This window comes from Lissotriton vulgaris, chromosome 10 (genome assembly GCF_964263255.1).
Source record: "Lissotriton vulgaris chromosome 10, aLisVul1.2, whole genome shotgun sequence".
NCBI classification, from domain to species: Eukaryota; Metazoa; Chordata; class Amphibia; order Caudata; family Salamandridae; genus Lissotriton; species Lissotriton vulgaris.
This window is the reverse complement of record NC_141698.1, coordinates 64,312,742-64,327,313: the sequence shown is the minus strand read 5'-3', so window position 1 is coordinate 64,327,313 and position 14,572 is coordinate 64,312,742. Positions and strand designations below refer to the sequence as shown.

General features: G+C 43.3%; 1 protein-coding gene across 1 annotated transcript in view; it reads right to left on the bottom strand.

The window, feature by feature from the left end:
- LOC147684635 (hexosaminidase D-like) overlaps positions 1-14,572 on the bottom strand; it is a 242,608-nt gene that overhangs the window by 22,107 nt on the left and 205,929 nt on the right. Inside the window, exon 13 of the mRNA XM_086940480.1 lies at positions 6,761-6,853. Within this exon, the coding sequence (XP_086796606.1) occupies positions 6,761-6,853 (93 nt within the window). The remainder of the gene's footprint in view (positions 1-6,760; positions 6,854-14,572) is intronic.

Below are 14,572 nucleotides of genomic sequence, written 5' to 3'. Positions count from 1 at the left end.
GTAGGTCAAATCTCGTGTGGAGTTGATGGAGCGGCGAGAAATGCAAGTATTCTCGCTCAAGGGGGGTATAAGGAGCACCAAATATCCTGCAAACTACTATCGGTCAGCCAATTTGCTAATAGACAGGCAACTCTGTCTGCCTGCGTACCCTGTAGACCGGTCTACGTGGATATCATGCAGGCAATTAAGGGGACCCCCAAGTCTCAGAGCCTGAAGATCATGTAGCAGTGTGGGAAGGAGGGAATGAGGCGCACCTTCCAGGTGGTCCTCAATTAACAAACATCGCCCTACCGGGTCCACTCTTTGGCAAACCATCACAAGGGGGACTGCGGGTGCCATCTATAATAATACCCCCCTAGCATATGCTGAATGAGGGGTGCCCACTATCTGACCCCTCCAGCGTCACTGCGTGCTGCAACTCCAGTGATGTCATGTGTGTTTCCTGAAGATAGGCCACATGTATATGTCTGCGCCAAAGGTAAGAACATACCTGATGGCGCCGCTTAGGCATCCCAAGTTCATTCTAAGACAAGAAGTTATAGACAGGGGGAGAATGAGCAATTCACAGCATCATTTACTAGATAGTGAGACACTCTCTCTTCCCGCACCCCACTTCCCACCCACCCTCCTACCCTATCTGCGCAGCCCACCAGCATTCGACCACAGAAAAAAGGAACCAAAGAACTTATAACAAAAACATGAACTGCAACCCCAACTCCCTGGCACTCTATGTGCTAGTTCCACCAAGAAGAATGTGGATCGTCGTCCGTCAAGGACAGTGTGAAGCAGCCAGAACGCCAAGAAGAGATCCATATTAGTACCCTCTGCTCCCTATGGCAGCTTACTAAACTAATAATATTGAGCCTCGACCTGCCTTTTGCATCATTTGCACGGGCACATAGCAATGCTACTTCTGTACATCAGACACGGAAGGACGCAGGTCTGCAAGGGTAGTGTCATTCGGGTCCAGTTGGCCTCTCAGTTTAGCTTGATCCGCCCGCAGGAGACTCATCTCCATCGTGAGAGCATGCACCTTAAGGTTCAGTGAGACCTTGACATTCCTGATGGCCTCCAATAGCTCATCCAATCTGCTCAAGGCGGCTGCTCCAGCTGGCACCTCCGGGGCAACTCTCTCGAATGTTCCACATTCTGCGCAGGCAACATAATCCCCCACTCTGTTTGAAACCCCACTTAGGGCTTTGTTGTTTGACCATTTTCACCTCATTTTGGTCAGGGGGTTCCCTTTGACGCACCCCTGGAGGTTGAGTGCTGGGATGTGAGATGTACGATCTCTCAGGTACAAACAGTTGAGTCCCGCCAAGAGGAAAGGACCCAGCTTCAGGCAGCAGCAGAGCGGGGAGAACTGTTTTCCCAGGAGTGCGACCCAACACCAAGGACTTACCATGTGAACAAAGGCAGGGCATCAGACTAGCCCCAGTGCCTCAAAGGGCACAGGTCAAATGCGCTCCCCGGTCAAAGTATCCTCAGGTACCGCCATCAGTCAGAGGGCAGTCCCCTCTTACCTGAAGATCACCACCTGCTGCACCAGGTGATTACTACAAGTGTGTCCCCAAAAACAACTGAGCCAGGATCCCGGGTCCTTATAGTTCGGTGCTGGTTTGTGTTACTTCCCGATACAGGCTGCACCCAGGGGTATGCGGATAGTCTCAGCAACAGGGAAGCCAGGCAGTGTCCTTGGGTCTTGACCCCAACCGGCATGAATCACTTGATATGCAGAGGGAAGACCTACCTTTAATAAAGCGATCTGCTCCATGAGTGCGAGTCTCTGTTGTCAACTGGTGTATGAACGCACCTACCAGGATATCTGAGCCTGTTCCTGCAGGGCCACTGTTACTGCAGTGTCCGGGGTGCTGCTGAGAAGAGCAGGAGAGAAGGTAGGGGGGGCCCTTGCGATGAATGAGCCCCCTCAGCATGGCCACTGCTTAGGAGGAGCTCACCTTGCTGCATCGAAGCAGCATCCGATGGACCTCAAGGAGCGGGAGTTAGGGGAGGTCAGCACAGCGTTCAAAGGGGCTGGTAGGCCCTGACACTACTCCCACTAGCGCTCGCAGTGATCGCCGCAGCAGTCCCTCTGCAGCACCGCAGCTGACCCGAAGAGGATCGACGTATGATCAGGGGGCCCCACAGCACGGGGTGAAGGAGAGAGAACCCCCTCCCCAGACGTCCTCACCTCTGGTCCGGAGTCCACGTCCAGCCATCACTCTTCATGAAGCCTCTGAGCTCATCAATTGTTTCTTAGCGATGGAGTTTGGTGGGCACGCACAGCGTAGGCCCTCTCACGGTGCCCGCATACTCAATTGATGATGCTCCAGAAGCTATCCCCCACGCCGCAATCCCCGTTAGCGGCAAACAAATGTAGTGCGGGCTCGTGTCAGAGGACATGCCCAGGTCTCAACTCCCCAAGTGGCTGCTCCTCTCTACTCAGCACTTGTCTCGCCACGTAGGAGCACTTGGGCATGATCGTGGGGGCAGAGAGGCAACAAGTGCCTCTCTAGAACAGTAAGCCAAAGGAGTGTCCACAATGGTACAGGATGCCTTTACAAGGGAGAGGAGCTCACTTACCACACATCCATCTCGTCAGACATCTTGGCCATGCACCCTTGATATTTAAAATGTGTTTTATGTATTCATTACTATGTATATCTAAACATATTCTTTATATCTTTTGTTCACAATAACTTTTTTTGATATGTTTAAGTAACTTTTTTTGATGTGTTTTGTTTGATATAAACTTTGATTCAACATGCTGTGAGTATAGATATGTACTTCTTGACAAGGTTTTTAATATAGACCACGCAACCAGATACGATGAAAGATTTAGATGGATTTCCATACAAGAGATGCAGCTGAAAACTTGACCCTTGTTCACTACAGACTAAGCCACATTGTAGACTCCAGCAATATCTACATATGAATATGTTTCCACTACCTTTTTGGGACTGTCGTGATCAGCCCTTTTGATACGAATACCGAATGATGCGATTTGTGGGCACCCGCACAGACTTTGGCATTCTTCGGTTGTCCATGGGCCATGCTGTAGTGAGCCAACGGTGAAATACTTCTCCCGTTACATAGGTTTTGAGATATGGATCATTGGTACACAGATGAAAGGGTCCAATCTAAGATGAGATTTAGAGAGTGTATGCAGTTTCTGTGTGAACACGGGGGAAGACAGGTCTTCCTTCAAGTTGCCCTCACACACCCCGAGAGGTGTCATGCTTCATCATAGGGCTTTTGCCCCTCGTCAGGTCGGCGCTGCAATGCCTGATGGACTCCCGGAACCGGGGCTCTTTGTCGGGGATCTTTTGAAGAAGAAGCTGTGAGGTGCGTGCGGGTGTTGGGGCTGGGTAGTGTATAGAGAGGTGAAAATAATTAAAATAGGTGTAGAGCAGTCCTCTTAAATCAATTTCAATAAAAAGGTAGCTCTGGCCTAATTAAAAATCAAGCGTGTGCCCCTGTGTGGGAAATAATGTTCCTAGGGGGCAATCTTTGTGTAGAAGGTCGACATGTTTCGTGCCTGGTCTTGCCCCTAACTGGTCAATTGGCACTTCATCAGGACCGAAAAAAAATAAGTGAAATTCGTGCACTACAGCCTGGTATTCAGTAATTTAGCATAAATTGCCAGGAACTGTAGAAATGCCCTAGTTGACGTGTACTGGGGAATTCAGTAGAACCCTAGAACAACGTTAAGGAACTGACCGGGATAGCCGGAGCTCCTTGTTGCTCCGGTGATAGGCGTGGGTTAGCAACTTGCCGTCCTCCTAACCAAGCTCCTTGGCCCCCAATCTAAGATGGCCAGTAGACCGTCCCCGCTGGACAATATTCCAACTTGGCAGCGACATTGCCACGCTTGGCGGGAAACAGGAAGTCATTTTATTACTTCCGGAGTCATCTGTTCGTGCATAAATGGAGACGAGGTGCCATTGGTAGCTCGGACAGATGCTAATGATAACAAGCGTACAGCATGCTGCATGGGGAGAAAGGTCTTTATACATATATGGTTTCCAACAGCATCTTGTCTAACATTTAGTTTTTTTACGCTATGCACCACTTTAATCCTTTATGTTACTAGAAGTTTGTTTATATGCAAATGTATTTGTAAAACATTTATTATAATGATTCATACTGATGTGGGCTTATTTATTTTATTATTCTTTAAAATAAGCGGGCACACTCCCTCGTTCAGCCCTGTATAGGCCAGAAATTGATTGGCTAAAACAGGTCGACTATTACTCAAGAAGGCTCTACATCAGGGGTGGAAAAGGAAGATTGATGCAAGGATTACCAGCCTAATTGCATTAGATGTTCAGTATATAAATGTTAGGCAACGGGTACTAAGTACAGAAAGTGGACTACCTCATGACTTATCCAACTGGAATGATGGTTTGGCCCTTCTACTTATTGTTATTTAAATGAGAACGATATGTCTTTGATTTAAGGTTGTGTAATTTGATTTAATACAAGCATTCACAAATAAAATATTGATGTATAGCAACATTCAAGGAAGTGATTGGATGGAATAATACGTTTGGAACATGTGGTGATAAATTGTATGATTCCAATAATACTTCAAGTATTATTGTGGAGTAATATACCTTCATCTTTCCCGCTAGAGGGCTCCTTCATTTCCATCAAGAAGATCACATTTTGTCCAAATTGAGTCCACCAAAGCCATAGCTCCTTCCTTTTCCTTTACTACATGGAACAGCTGGGTGGTGTCAGAGCTGCACTAGAAGTCAAGACTTACCAGGGTCACCGCAATCTATTCAATAGTCTCTTTCAGGAAATCAATATTGGACCTAGTCAATCTTTCTAACAATAACCCCAGAGAAATGAGAATTTCTCTTCTTACACTGTAGAGAGTTTACAATAAATGTTCAGACATAGTGTTTTGAATCTACCACTCTACCTCCCCGAGCACCCCCAGGAAAAACCCCAGGCTTCACACTAAAGTCTGACATCTTGAAGAAGCAAATGCATAAAACGAAATGCTTCCTCCTCCGGCAAGTCTTTTGATCTTCTTCTGAGGTACGGGCACTATCCCATTTGAATGAATGAAAAGCTTCCTACAAGTCATAAAAATGTGTACCCAGTGTGCCCTTAGGATGTTTATTTATACGCTATAGAAACACAGCACAAATGTCAAAGAAGGTGCCCCTCCAATCTTTGTACAAGGTCTGAGCAAACACTGTAGAAAATGACTGGCTCAGAAGAACACATACACCCCAGCAGTCAAGGGGTTAAGAAAAAGTTCAGTAGCTATTTATTCCACACAATGTTGGTTTCTCTCCCAGTATTACCTTCTGGATGAAATCACACAGCAGCAATATAGAATGTCATTAGACAAACCTGGCTATTCCTACTCCTGAACTACTGTGCACGACCAATCCATGAGCATATTTACAGCAAATAAGACATCATCATTATCATCCAGATGAGGATTCCATTTAAAAAACGTTCAACTATTTAGTCTAGATGAGCTCAAATCCCATGGCCCAGCACAAAAATTAAGCAACAAATCATCTGACCTTTTGAAAGGGAAAATATGACTTGAAGTCCATTGATGGCAGAAAGTGATTTATTTTTACAGTTCTATATCTGATGATGTAGTTTCAAGTGAATTTCTAATCTATCAAAACTTGACTACTGTAACCAGGCTAAGAAATGGTGTGAAGTGGCTCCAGCCCACACAGTTAATCTAACATGTAGAGAGCTCTCTGACCTGCTATCCCTATCTCAGAGCGCATAGTCTTCTTCTGCATAATCACCCCAAACAGCTCACTCGGTGCGGCTGTGATATACCACCCTCTCATTCCTCATTCCTGGACCCATCCCTAGAACTCGCCCCTTATCTACAAATACATGGTCATGGTACTTACTACAGACTGCTCCAAGAACATGCAAAGGTTTACTTCAATCAAGGTACTAGGCCCTATGTACTGAGGGCCTAGTACATAAAATATAGAATGCTCCCACCTGTACTGCCACCACAGTCCTTGCAAAGCAATCTCTCATCTCCCTCCAGGACTCTAATCTAGTACTTCAGCCTTTACCTAATAAACATCAATCACCGAACTGTCTGGCAATTAAGAGTAAGTCACCTCAACTCACTTTCGCAATACAATAGAAACATTTCAGCGTTGAGGAGTTTCAAACAACTAACAGCACAATTTGTGAAATCTCCCTGAATTCCTCGCATCCCAAAGTCCCACTGGAAAACCTCTATCATAAGATTTCAAGTCCACATGACTAACATGCCTCACTTGCAGCAATAAAATCAAACACAGGCATCAAATCCAGCAGTAGGAAGTCCAATGAGCAGCAGGCTACACTGAGAAAAACTAGCAAAGATCCTTTGTATAAGACAAGTGAGACTGGGTACAAGTGTCCAATTCCCAACCTCACTGGCACAGCAAGTGCACCCTATGGTGAAATGGGAGTCGCCTCAGCACGTCTTTATAGTCTGTTGAGGAGCCTTATCTATTGTTCAAAAACAATTTGTTGCTAGAGGTTGCTTGTCCCGATGAAGGTTTTGTACCAAGCACTAAAAACCTGGGTTGACACTTCGCAGACACCGTTTGCTCGCTTACCTTCCCTGCTACCATTATGTTCTTTCTGGAATATAAAGGACGAGACTAAAGCAAAGAAATCCACTGGAATGTTGAGAATGCAACAAATAGCTCAAGAAAGTTCCTTAATTTTTTACTGATTCATTACGAACCATAGATTGTGTTCTTACTTTAATACTGTGCTGCCGAACAGCTCCATCTTGTACGGGTTCGCAAAGTGATGCTTGCGGTGGTAGCGCGAAAACCAACCAGGTATGTTGTGCCTGTAGAGGGACAAGAGAGAGAGAACAGTGGGAGGGGGAGATAGAACCAAACAGAGGGTATGTGTGTGGGAAAAAAGAGAAGAGAGAGTGAGAGAGAGAAAGATAAGAAAAGTGAGTTACAGAAGAAAATAAAAAAAGAAGAAAAGAGCGAAGGGAACATAAGAGGGACACCGTACAAAGAGAGGGCAAGAAACAATATAAATACATATATACACACACACACACACACACACACACACACACACAAATATATATATAATACACACACATTTTATACACATACATATATAGCAAACACACACACACACATAAATACATACATACATACAGAGGGAGAGAAGGTAGAGGATGAGAAGAGAGTGAGAGGAGGAGAGGGAGAGGTGGTGGGTGAGAAAATTGGGAAACATGGTTCCGTTAGTCACAAGCTACTGACTTAAAAGGCAATGAATGAGTTTTTTGAATGTTTTTGATTATTCAATTACAAGTTTTAAAAAGTGATAAGATAGCACCAAGGATTCAGCAGGGCACTGCACAAAGCCAAGGAGAAAAGGAAAGGAGAAAAAGTACCTAAATAACAAATCGATTAAACCTAAAGACATTGAAAGCTTAATGCAGAAAAGCATTAACGCTGAAATACAAGTGAATGAAACTTAAGTAGTGACAGGCAGACCAGCACAGGACTGCCAGGTCGAGTCCCTGTGCTGGGCTGCCCGAGATAGTTCTTGCTGAGGCCTAACACTCGACAAATGTGGGTTACGGCTATGGTGAACACAGTCACATATATTGTGGAACACTGGTTGTATCCATTTTTTAAAATTATTTTAACATATAGATAATTCATCTACTTCGTCCTTCATTTAATGGCTGAGTGACTCCGCTCAAGGGTCCTGAAGAACGCCTCATCCCTCACTTGTAGGGTCCTTAAATTTGCAGAAACAAGTTGACCTCTTTAGCATTATTGGGTTGAACTTCCACTACTCTTATATTTATTCTATCCGTTAATGGACACAAAATAAAGCATTGTGTTAGTCCCCCACAAGATGTAGTTTTATGTCACACACCTGCTCCAATGCATCTGCATTACTCAACCACACCTACAGTTCACATAGAGTTTTCACTCCAAATTCATGGGAGTTGTAGCCCACACGAACCTCGGTGAGTGGTGTGAGTAGGAACCCTATGATAAAGCATGCCACCTAAGGGTGGGTAAGGGTTCTCATCCTTAACAAAGGAGTGTGTTGCAACACAAGAGACAGTGACATTAACACCTATCCAATGTGAGTGAGATTTCAGACAATGTGTACTCTTGTGCCCTCAATACTCCTCTGTGACATAAACAAGATTTCTCCAGACCGAAATGCAATCAATAAAGATTCCCAGTTAGCAATATTTCTCTTGGACAGAAAACCACACAGCTACTGAAAGTGATACCAAGAAATAATATAGAAAACGAGGGGCAATACATCGCTGTGACTCAAACCAAGATTTACCCAGACCTTAAAACAATATAAATGATTAAGGGAAAAGGGTTGTATCTGATTAAACGAAGATTTGTCTGAACCAAAAAACTGTACAGATTACAATGGGGTAATAAATCTCTGTGGTCGAAACCAAGATATATTCAATAACAAAACAGATCTCAACAGGATGTGGTTCTCTGTGACACAAACAATGAAGTATTCTGACCTGAACAGACACAGGTCCCTATATGGCTGATGTTCTCTGTGACAGAAACACCTTGTGAGCGGGGTTATTCTTCTGACCTGAAGAGCTCAACATGAACATTAACTGCTCTGGTCAAACCCAGACATGTACCCACAGGCATAACTACAGATCAAATAAAGGACACCCTCTACCAGTCTTAGTTTTTCAAAGGAGGCCTGTGTCCTGTTTTTTTCGCTTTATTCTTTTCTATTCCCTGGAAATACAAACATTTACTTTCAATTGACACATTTTATCCAAACCAGTTTTTCTATGGAGAATGGTAAGGCTTTTCTAAGAGTGGTGGATCTCAAGTATATTAATAGTAGTAATATTTATTTGTTGATTACTTCAAATCATTACAATCAGCAAAATACATATCCAAAACAAAGTCAGATTAAAAATATACAGATACAGTGTACATTATTATCCAAGATAAAATCCACAGCTAAGCCCTGACATATTTTGTTTGACTGCAAATAATCGGTTTGCAAGAATAAAGTGCGTTGTGCCAACAGCATAATTCACAAAATACAATACTTTGAAACAAAAAGACATAAAAAAGCACAAAAGAATAACATTCAAGACAAATTTGACAATAAAGTACAATTAAGCTAATAAACTTTTAGCAGCAGAGATAAAGTTGCCTTGTGCTAGCAGCTAGATTTCGCAGATAAACATTTAGGATAAAAAGTACATGAAAAACGACCAACCATAGAGAAATTGCGTTAGAAACGGCATTAGCAATAAAGTGCATTTATAGTAATAGACTTTAGCCGGGCTTCAGAATGCCCACGCTCCCCCATAAAAACATTTAAAACCGATATAAAAGAACCACACTTGGGCTATCAAACCCTAACAGCTATAGTTTGAAGACAGTACATAACCAAGAAAATCATTTCAGCTCTTTAAATAACTTTCATAGCAGCAATTTCTTCACTTAAATTGCCTATATTACAAAGTTTCTTTTCAGCTATAAAAATAAACTTAACAAATCGGTAAATGAGACTGGTGGTGGCTCCATTTAAACATGAAATAATTGCGTTTCTACAAGATCTTACTCCTAATTCATTAAAAATTGACTTTAAGATGGTCTCTGCTGTTCTAACAATTTTGGGCATAAAGTTACTATATGCACTAGGGTTTCCTCACAAGACCCACATAACCTACATAGGTTGGATGCCAGTTGTTCTCCCATTTTGGTAAACCATCTTTAGTTGGATATCTCCAAAACCGCAATAACATACATTTATTTCTAATTAAAGGTTTTAAATGAAACAGCAGATAAGGTTGGGGAACCAATTTACCAAAGGAATTAGTAATTGACCATAGATTTTTTTTTTCCTTAGTTCATCTTTATCCATTATAGTTGACAATAAGATAGCTGATAGGTTGCTTGATTTTTTATAAACCACTTTAGTCCTCACTTCATCTTCTAAATTTGGACAATCGAAGTTACGTAGACACTCATTTAAATACATTTGCCAACTACTTGCATATTCACTTATCATCTCATGCCAACACTGATTTGCAAAAGAGCCCTCTTCAGCACGAGACCGTGACAATAAGGTCTTTAGAAATGTAGATTGTCGGGCCAAAATTTGATTTTTTTAGACCAAATTCTAGTCTTATATTGGCACGACTAATATATCTAGGTATCATAAAAACTGATATGTATGTCCTTAATTCAAGGTCATCAAGAATTTTTGCATCTGTACCGCGAAAAATAATGGAACCATAATCCAAAAATGGAATTAACTTTGCTTTCATAACCTTCAGCATAATTTGGGCATAGTAGCTTATCTCTCAGTTTTCTAAAAGCAAATGATAATGCTGTTCCCTTAGCTTCAAGGTTGTTAAAGTGCTGCCTAAATGACATACTATCATCAAATTTGATTCCTAAATATTTGTACGATTTTATACATTCAATGAGAAAACCATTAATATTCCATTCTTTTAATCCTAATTTACTTTTTCCCACAGTCATTATTTCCGTCTTTTTTGTATTTATTTTTAACACATTTTAGCAACAAGTGGAAGTGGCCTTCCTCTCCAAGAGACTAGGCCAAGACACGTGTTACTGCAGTCTTCCAGTGCGCTCACCGGCAGCACCCTTGTGCAAGATGGTGCCTCTCACCCAAGCTAAATCCACGGCACTCCTGTGTCCAGTCCATGTGCAGGTTGGTGCCTCTCACCAGTGCTGTTCTTGCCGTTGAGGTGGTGCCCATAAACCTGCAATAGATTGCGTCTGTAATACCACTCATAGCTGCTCTTCACCACTATTGAGTGCATGACCTGAGTTACACATGGTGCCGCTGCCTGTCTGGCACGTTTCTAAAGCCATATGTTACACCACCTTGACAGTGTGTGCAGCAACTGATCTGACCGAGGCCAGACAATGCAGGAAAGAAAATCGCCACATGCTCATCCTGTGCTCCAGGCTGCACAAACGAGGAGGCCCAACAGAGTACCAGAAAGACAAAGAGGATGCCAAGGGTGCTCCTCTTAGCGTTTAAACTCAGACCAACGCTACCTAAAAGGGTGCGGCCAATAGGCGAAGCACAGGACATGCTGATGGTGTGTTATGAATCGTATCCCAGATCAAGGTATGCAAAGAACCTGACTCACCATTAGCTAGAGTAGGAATCCACCAATCTAGAAACCGCTTCACAGGAGCAAGACTAAACATAGACAGAACCAACGTGTGAGGCAGAGATGAGGCCAAGTCACTGAGCCCTTTGTCATCTCAGAGCGGCAGGCTGTACAAACCATCAGGTAGAATCTGTGGGTTGAGAGACTCATCATTTATTTTACAACCACCAGTGCGGAGGACAACCGAAAGTGGCCTCTGCTGCTACACCTTGCGAGGAGGATATCAACAAGTTACCACGCAACATATAAAGACAGGTCAGTGTTCAACTAATCCACCATAGTTACCGCACTTAAGAATCTTTGAGTCAATGTCCAACGTGGACTGCAAGTGATTCTCACTACACCAAGCTCAGCAGAGCCCAAATGAATCTGTTGATGCCTGATGAAACAGAAAAGGTCATGGGCTGCGCCTCGGCCAAACAGAAAGCAGATACTCAAAAAAACCTGCAAATCATTGCAGGACATAATAACCCTAGGGCTTCTAAAATTGGCTTTGAAGGTGAAAGCCTCACACATAGAATCTGCCCCCTACAAACCCATCAAAGGCGATGTCAACAAACCAGATCATCAACTTTGGTGTCCTGCCAAAGGGAGAGGCACACCAAAGACCACATCAAACATGCAGACTCTGTGTAGGACTGTTCGCTCCACCAGGTGTCTGCCCGGCTAGTGGCAAGAGATTCTCAGCATGTGAGAAGATGAACCATTTCACAGAAGTATGCTGGTTGTCTCACACACAGAAAACACCCCAGAAAAAAAGAATTTGTTATTTTACACCCCTCAAAAGGCAATAAAGCTGCAGAGCACATGGACGACAATGAAGGAGAAAGAACAGTGCATGTGCTATATACTGTTGACCAATTCCATACCCAGTTATGCTCCCCACCACCGTGCCAAGTACAGGTCTGTGATCAGCCAGTTACCGCCGTCATTAAAACCGGCGTGCCCATCAATGTCATGACCAAAGAAAAGCGAGAAACCTTACCATATAACCATATCAGCTGGATATAAAACCTAAAAAAAATAATGTTTTTTGCATATGGACACTCAAAGCCGCTGTCTTAAGCAGACAAGTTTGTCATTGACATTCCCATGATGTCACTACCCAAGCAAAAGTATATGTCACACAAGGAGGAGTAGGCGTGCTACTGAGCTGCCAGACATGCCGAACAGATGAATGGCTTCACCCTATTCAGTTTGCATTCAAGTTGCATACTAATGGACTTAGAACTGCCTACTTTAAGACTTCAAAGAACCATGTCAGATAACTGAATGCCTAAAAGGGCAGATTCTACAACTTCACATCGATCACTCAATACAACCTACAGCCCAACGACACTGCTGGGTGGCGTTTCATGTCTGGCCGAGAGCGGAAGAACTGCAGTTAGAGGAAACCGATATCACTGAGAGAGTAAAAGCATCTATTCGGTGGGTATTGACGATTATTGTAACCTGTAAGGCCGAACTGGGGAAAGTGAGACTTTGTATAGACATGCCTATCCTGAAACGGGCGATCAAGTGAGAGAGACATTTCACTCAGATATTAGATAATCTAGTGTGTGAAATACGTGGATCTTGCTGGTTCTCCAAAATGTGCAGCAAGTCGATCTACCACCAAATCTTGCTGGACGCCATGTCCAGGTAAATCACAACTGTTTGTACACTTCAACCTCCGCCACAAAAGGTTGAGCCTTAGTATACCTACTGCAGCAGAGGTATTTCAAAATACTGTATAGGATGTGCTGTAAGGGCTGACAAGGGCCATCAACATGAGGGACAACATAATGGTGCATGATCCGTCACTCAAAGAACACCATGCTCTGGTCCGCAAAGTACTGAAAAGACTTGGAACTGTGGCCCAATGCTTCACAGAGAGAAGTGTTTTTAGGCTACCGTGTTTGAGCAGAAAGAGTGGCCCCAAAACCCAACAAGGTGAAAGACCTAAAAATCCCCCCCACCAATCCTCAGTGCTGGAAGTGTGGATTTTCCTAGGCATGGCCTATTATTGCGGGAGGGTCATGAAGAATTTGATGTTTCCTTTTCAACTCACGAAAGTGTCAACCTTTGGTCTTGGGAAGAGGGCCATGAAATGTTGTTACAAAAATAGTGCTATCAGTTGAGATCACGTCCTTTGACCTGGTCAAGAAGTCAACGTTCTTTGTAATGCTACCTACACAGGGCTGGGGGCAGTCCTGTCACAAAAGCAAATCTCTGGGGAACGGGCCCAACACAGCACTCCCCCTAACTGCATAGAGATACTCCCAAATCAAGAGGGAAGCTATTGCCATCCACTAGGGTTGTAAACATTTCTATCTGAACCTGTAGGGTCACTTTTTTCAAAGTGTAAACTGAACACAAACTACTAATCCCACTATTCCAGGAAGGCTGAAGTTTACCTTCTTAAACGGCTGTGAATTCCTTTAGGGCAGTGCACTTAAGCTGGTTGTATGGCAAGCAGAGAGGAAAACACATAAGGCAGTCATTATGACACTGTGCCAAAAAGGGAGATCCTTCCAGCTCTGTTATATCCTCATTTGCCTTTTCAGCCGGTGTAATATGTTTATTACAGAGATAGCAGGTTGTTGTAGAACACGGTAGTGTTATATTATCCCATTTATCTTGTTCTTATTTGAGTGTAAGTGGCAGAATGTTCCCTTTTGCTTCTAAGTTTAGTTTGACTCTATCAACGCCTTAACTAAGACAACCAATAAGGTTAAACAGTGCATCGGGAGCATGTTCATCCATCAGTTTCTTTGACTCTGTGACCTACTCGCACCTGCTCCTTGTCACTGGAAAGGTGATCTGCCCTGAGCTGTTAACCAGAAAGAGAGCAAAAGAAGCTCTTAGGAGCCATAGTGTAGAATATGCTAGTTGATGCTCTTTAATGTTGTGTATAAGTTACCATTCGCTACACCATTTTCTTTTGTCAAGCACCATTTTATGTACTGTTTGAAACTAATCCTGTTTGATATCAAGAAATGTCAGTTGCTAAGTTATGTTTCTGTAACGAGGAACTGTTCGTGCCAGTGCTTAGCTTTTCCTTGAAAAAGGCCCTCTCCCACCTGTCTGGTAGTTTGATCGCAGCCCAGGGTGGAACGGCCTTAGAAAGTGTTCTGAGCTGTGCAAGATACGAGAGTTAAAACCTTTCTTTGTCTTTACGATGTTCGCCCACATCTATTGGGAAAATTCCACTGTGGACGTGTTATTAGTTGACCATGTAATTCATATAATATATCTTTATGCTTACAGTTCCTCAGTTCCCTCTGTAGTACACTCTCGAGACTGTGCAGACTGAGCCCCGCTCTGAGAGTATATAATAAATGATTATTGGTGTATATTCTCCACTGTTTCTCTGACTCTTCATTT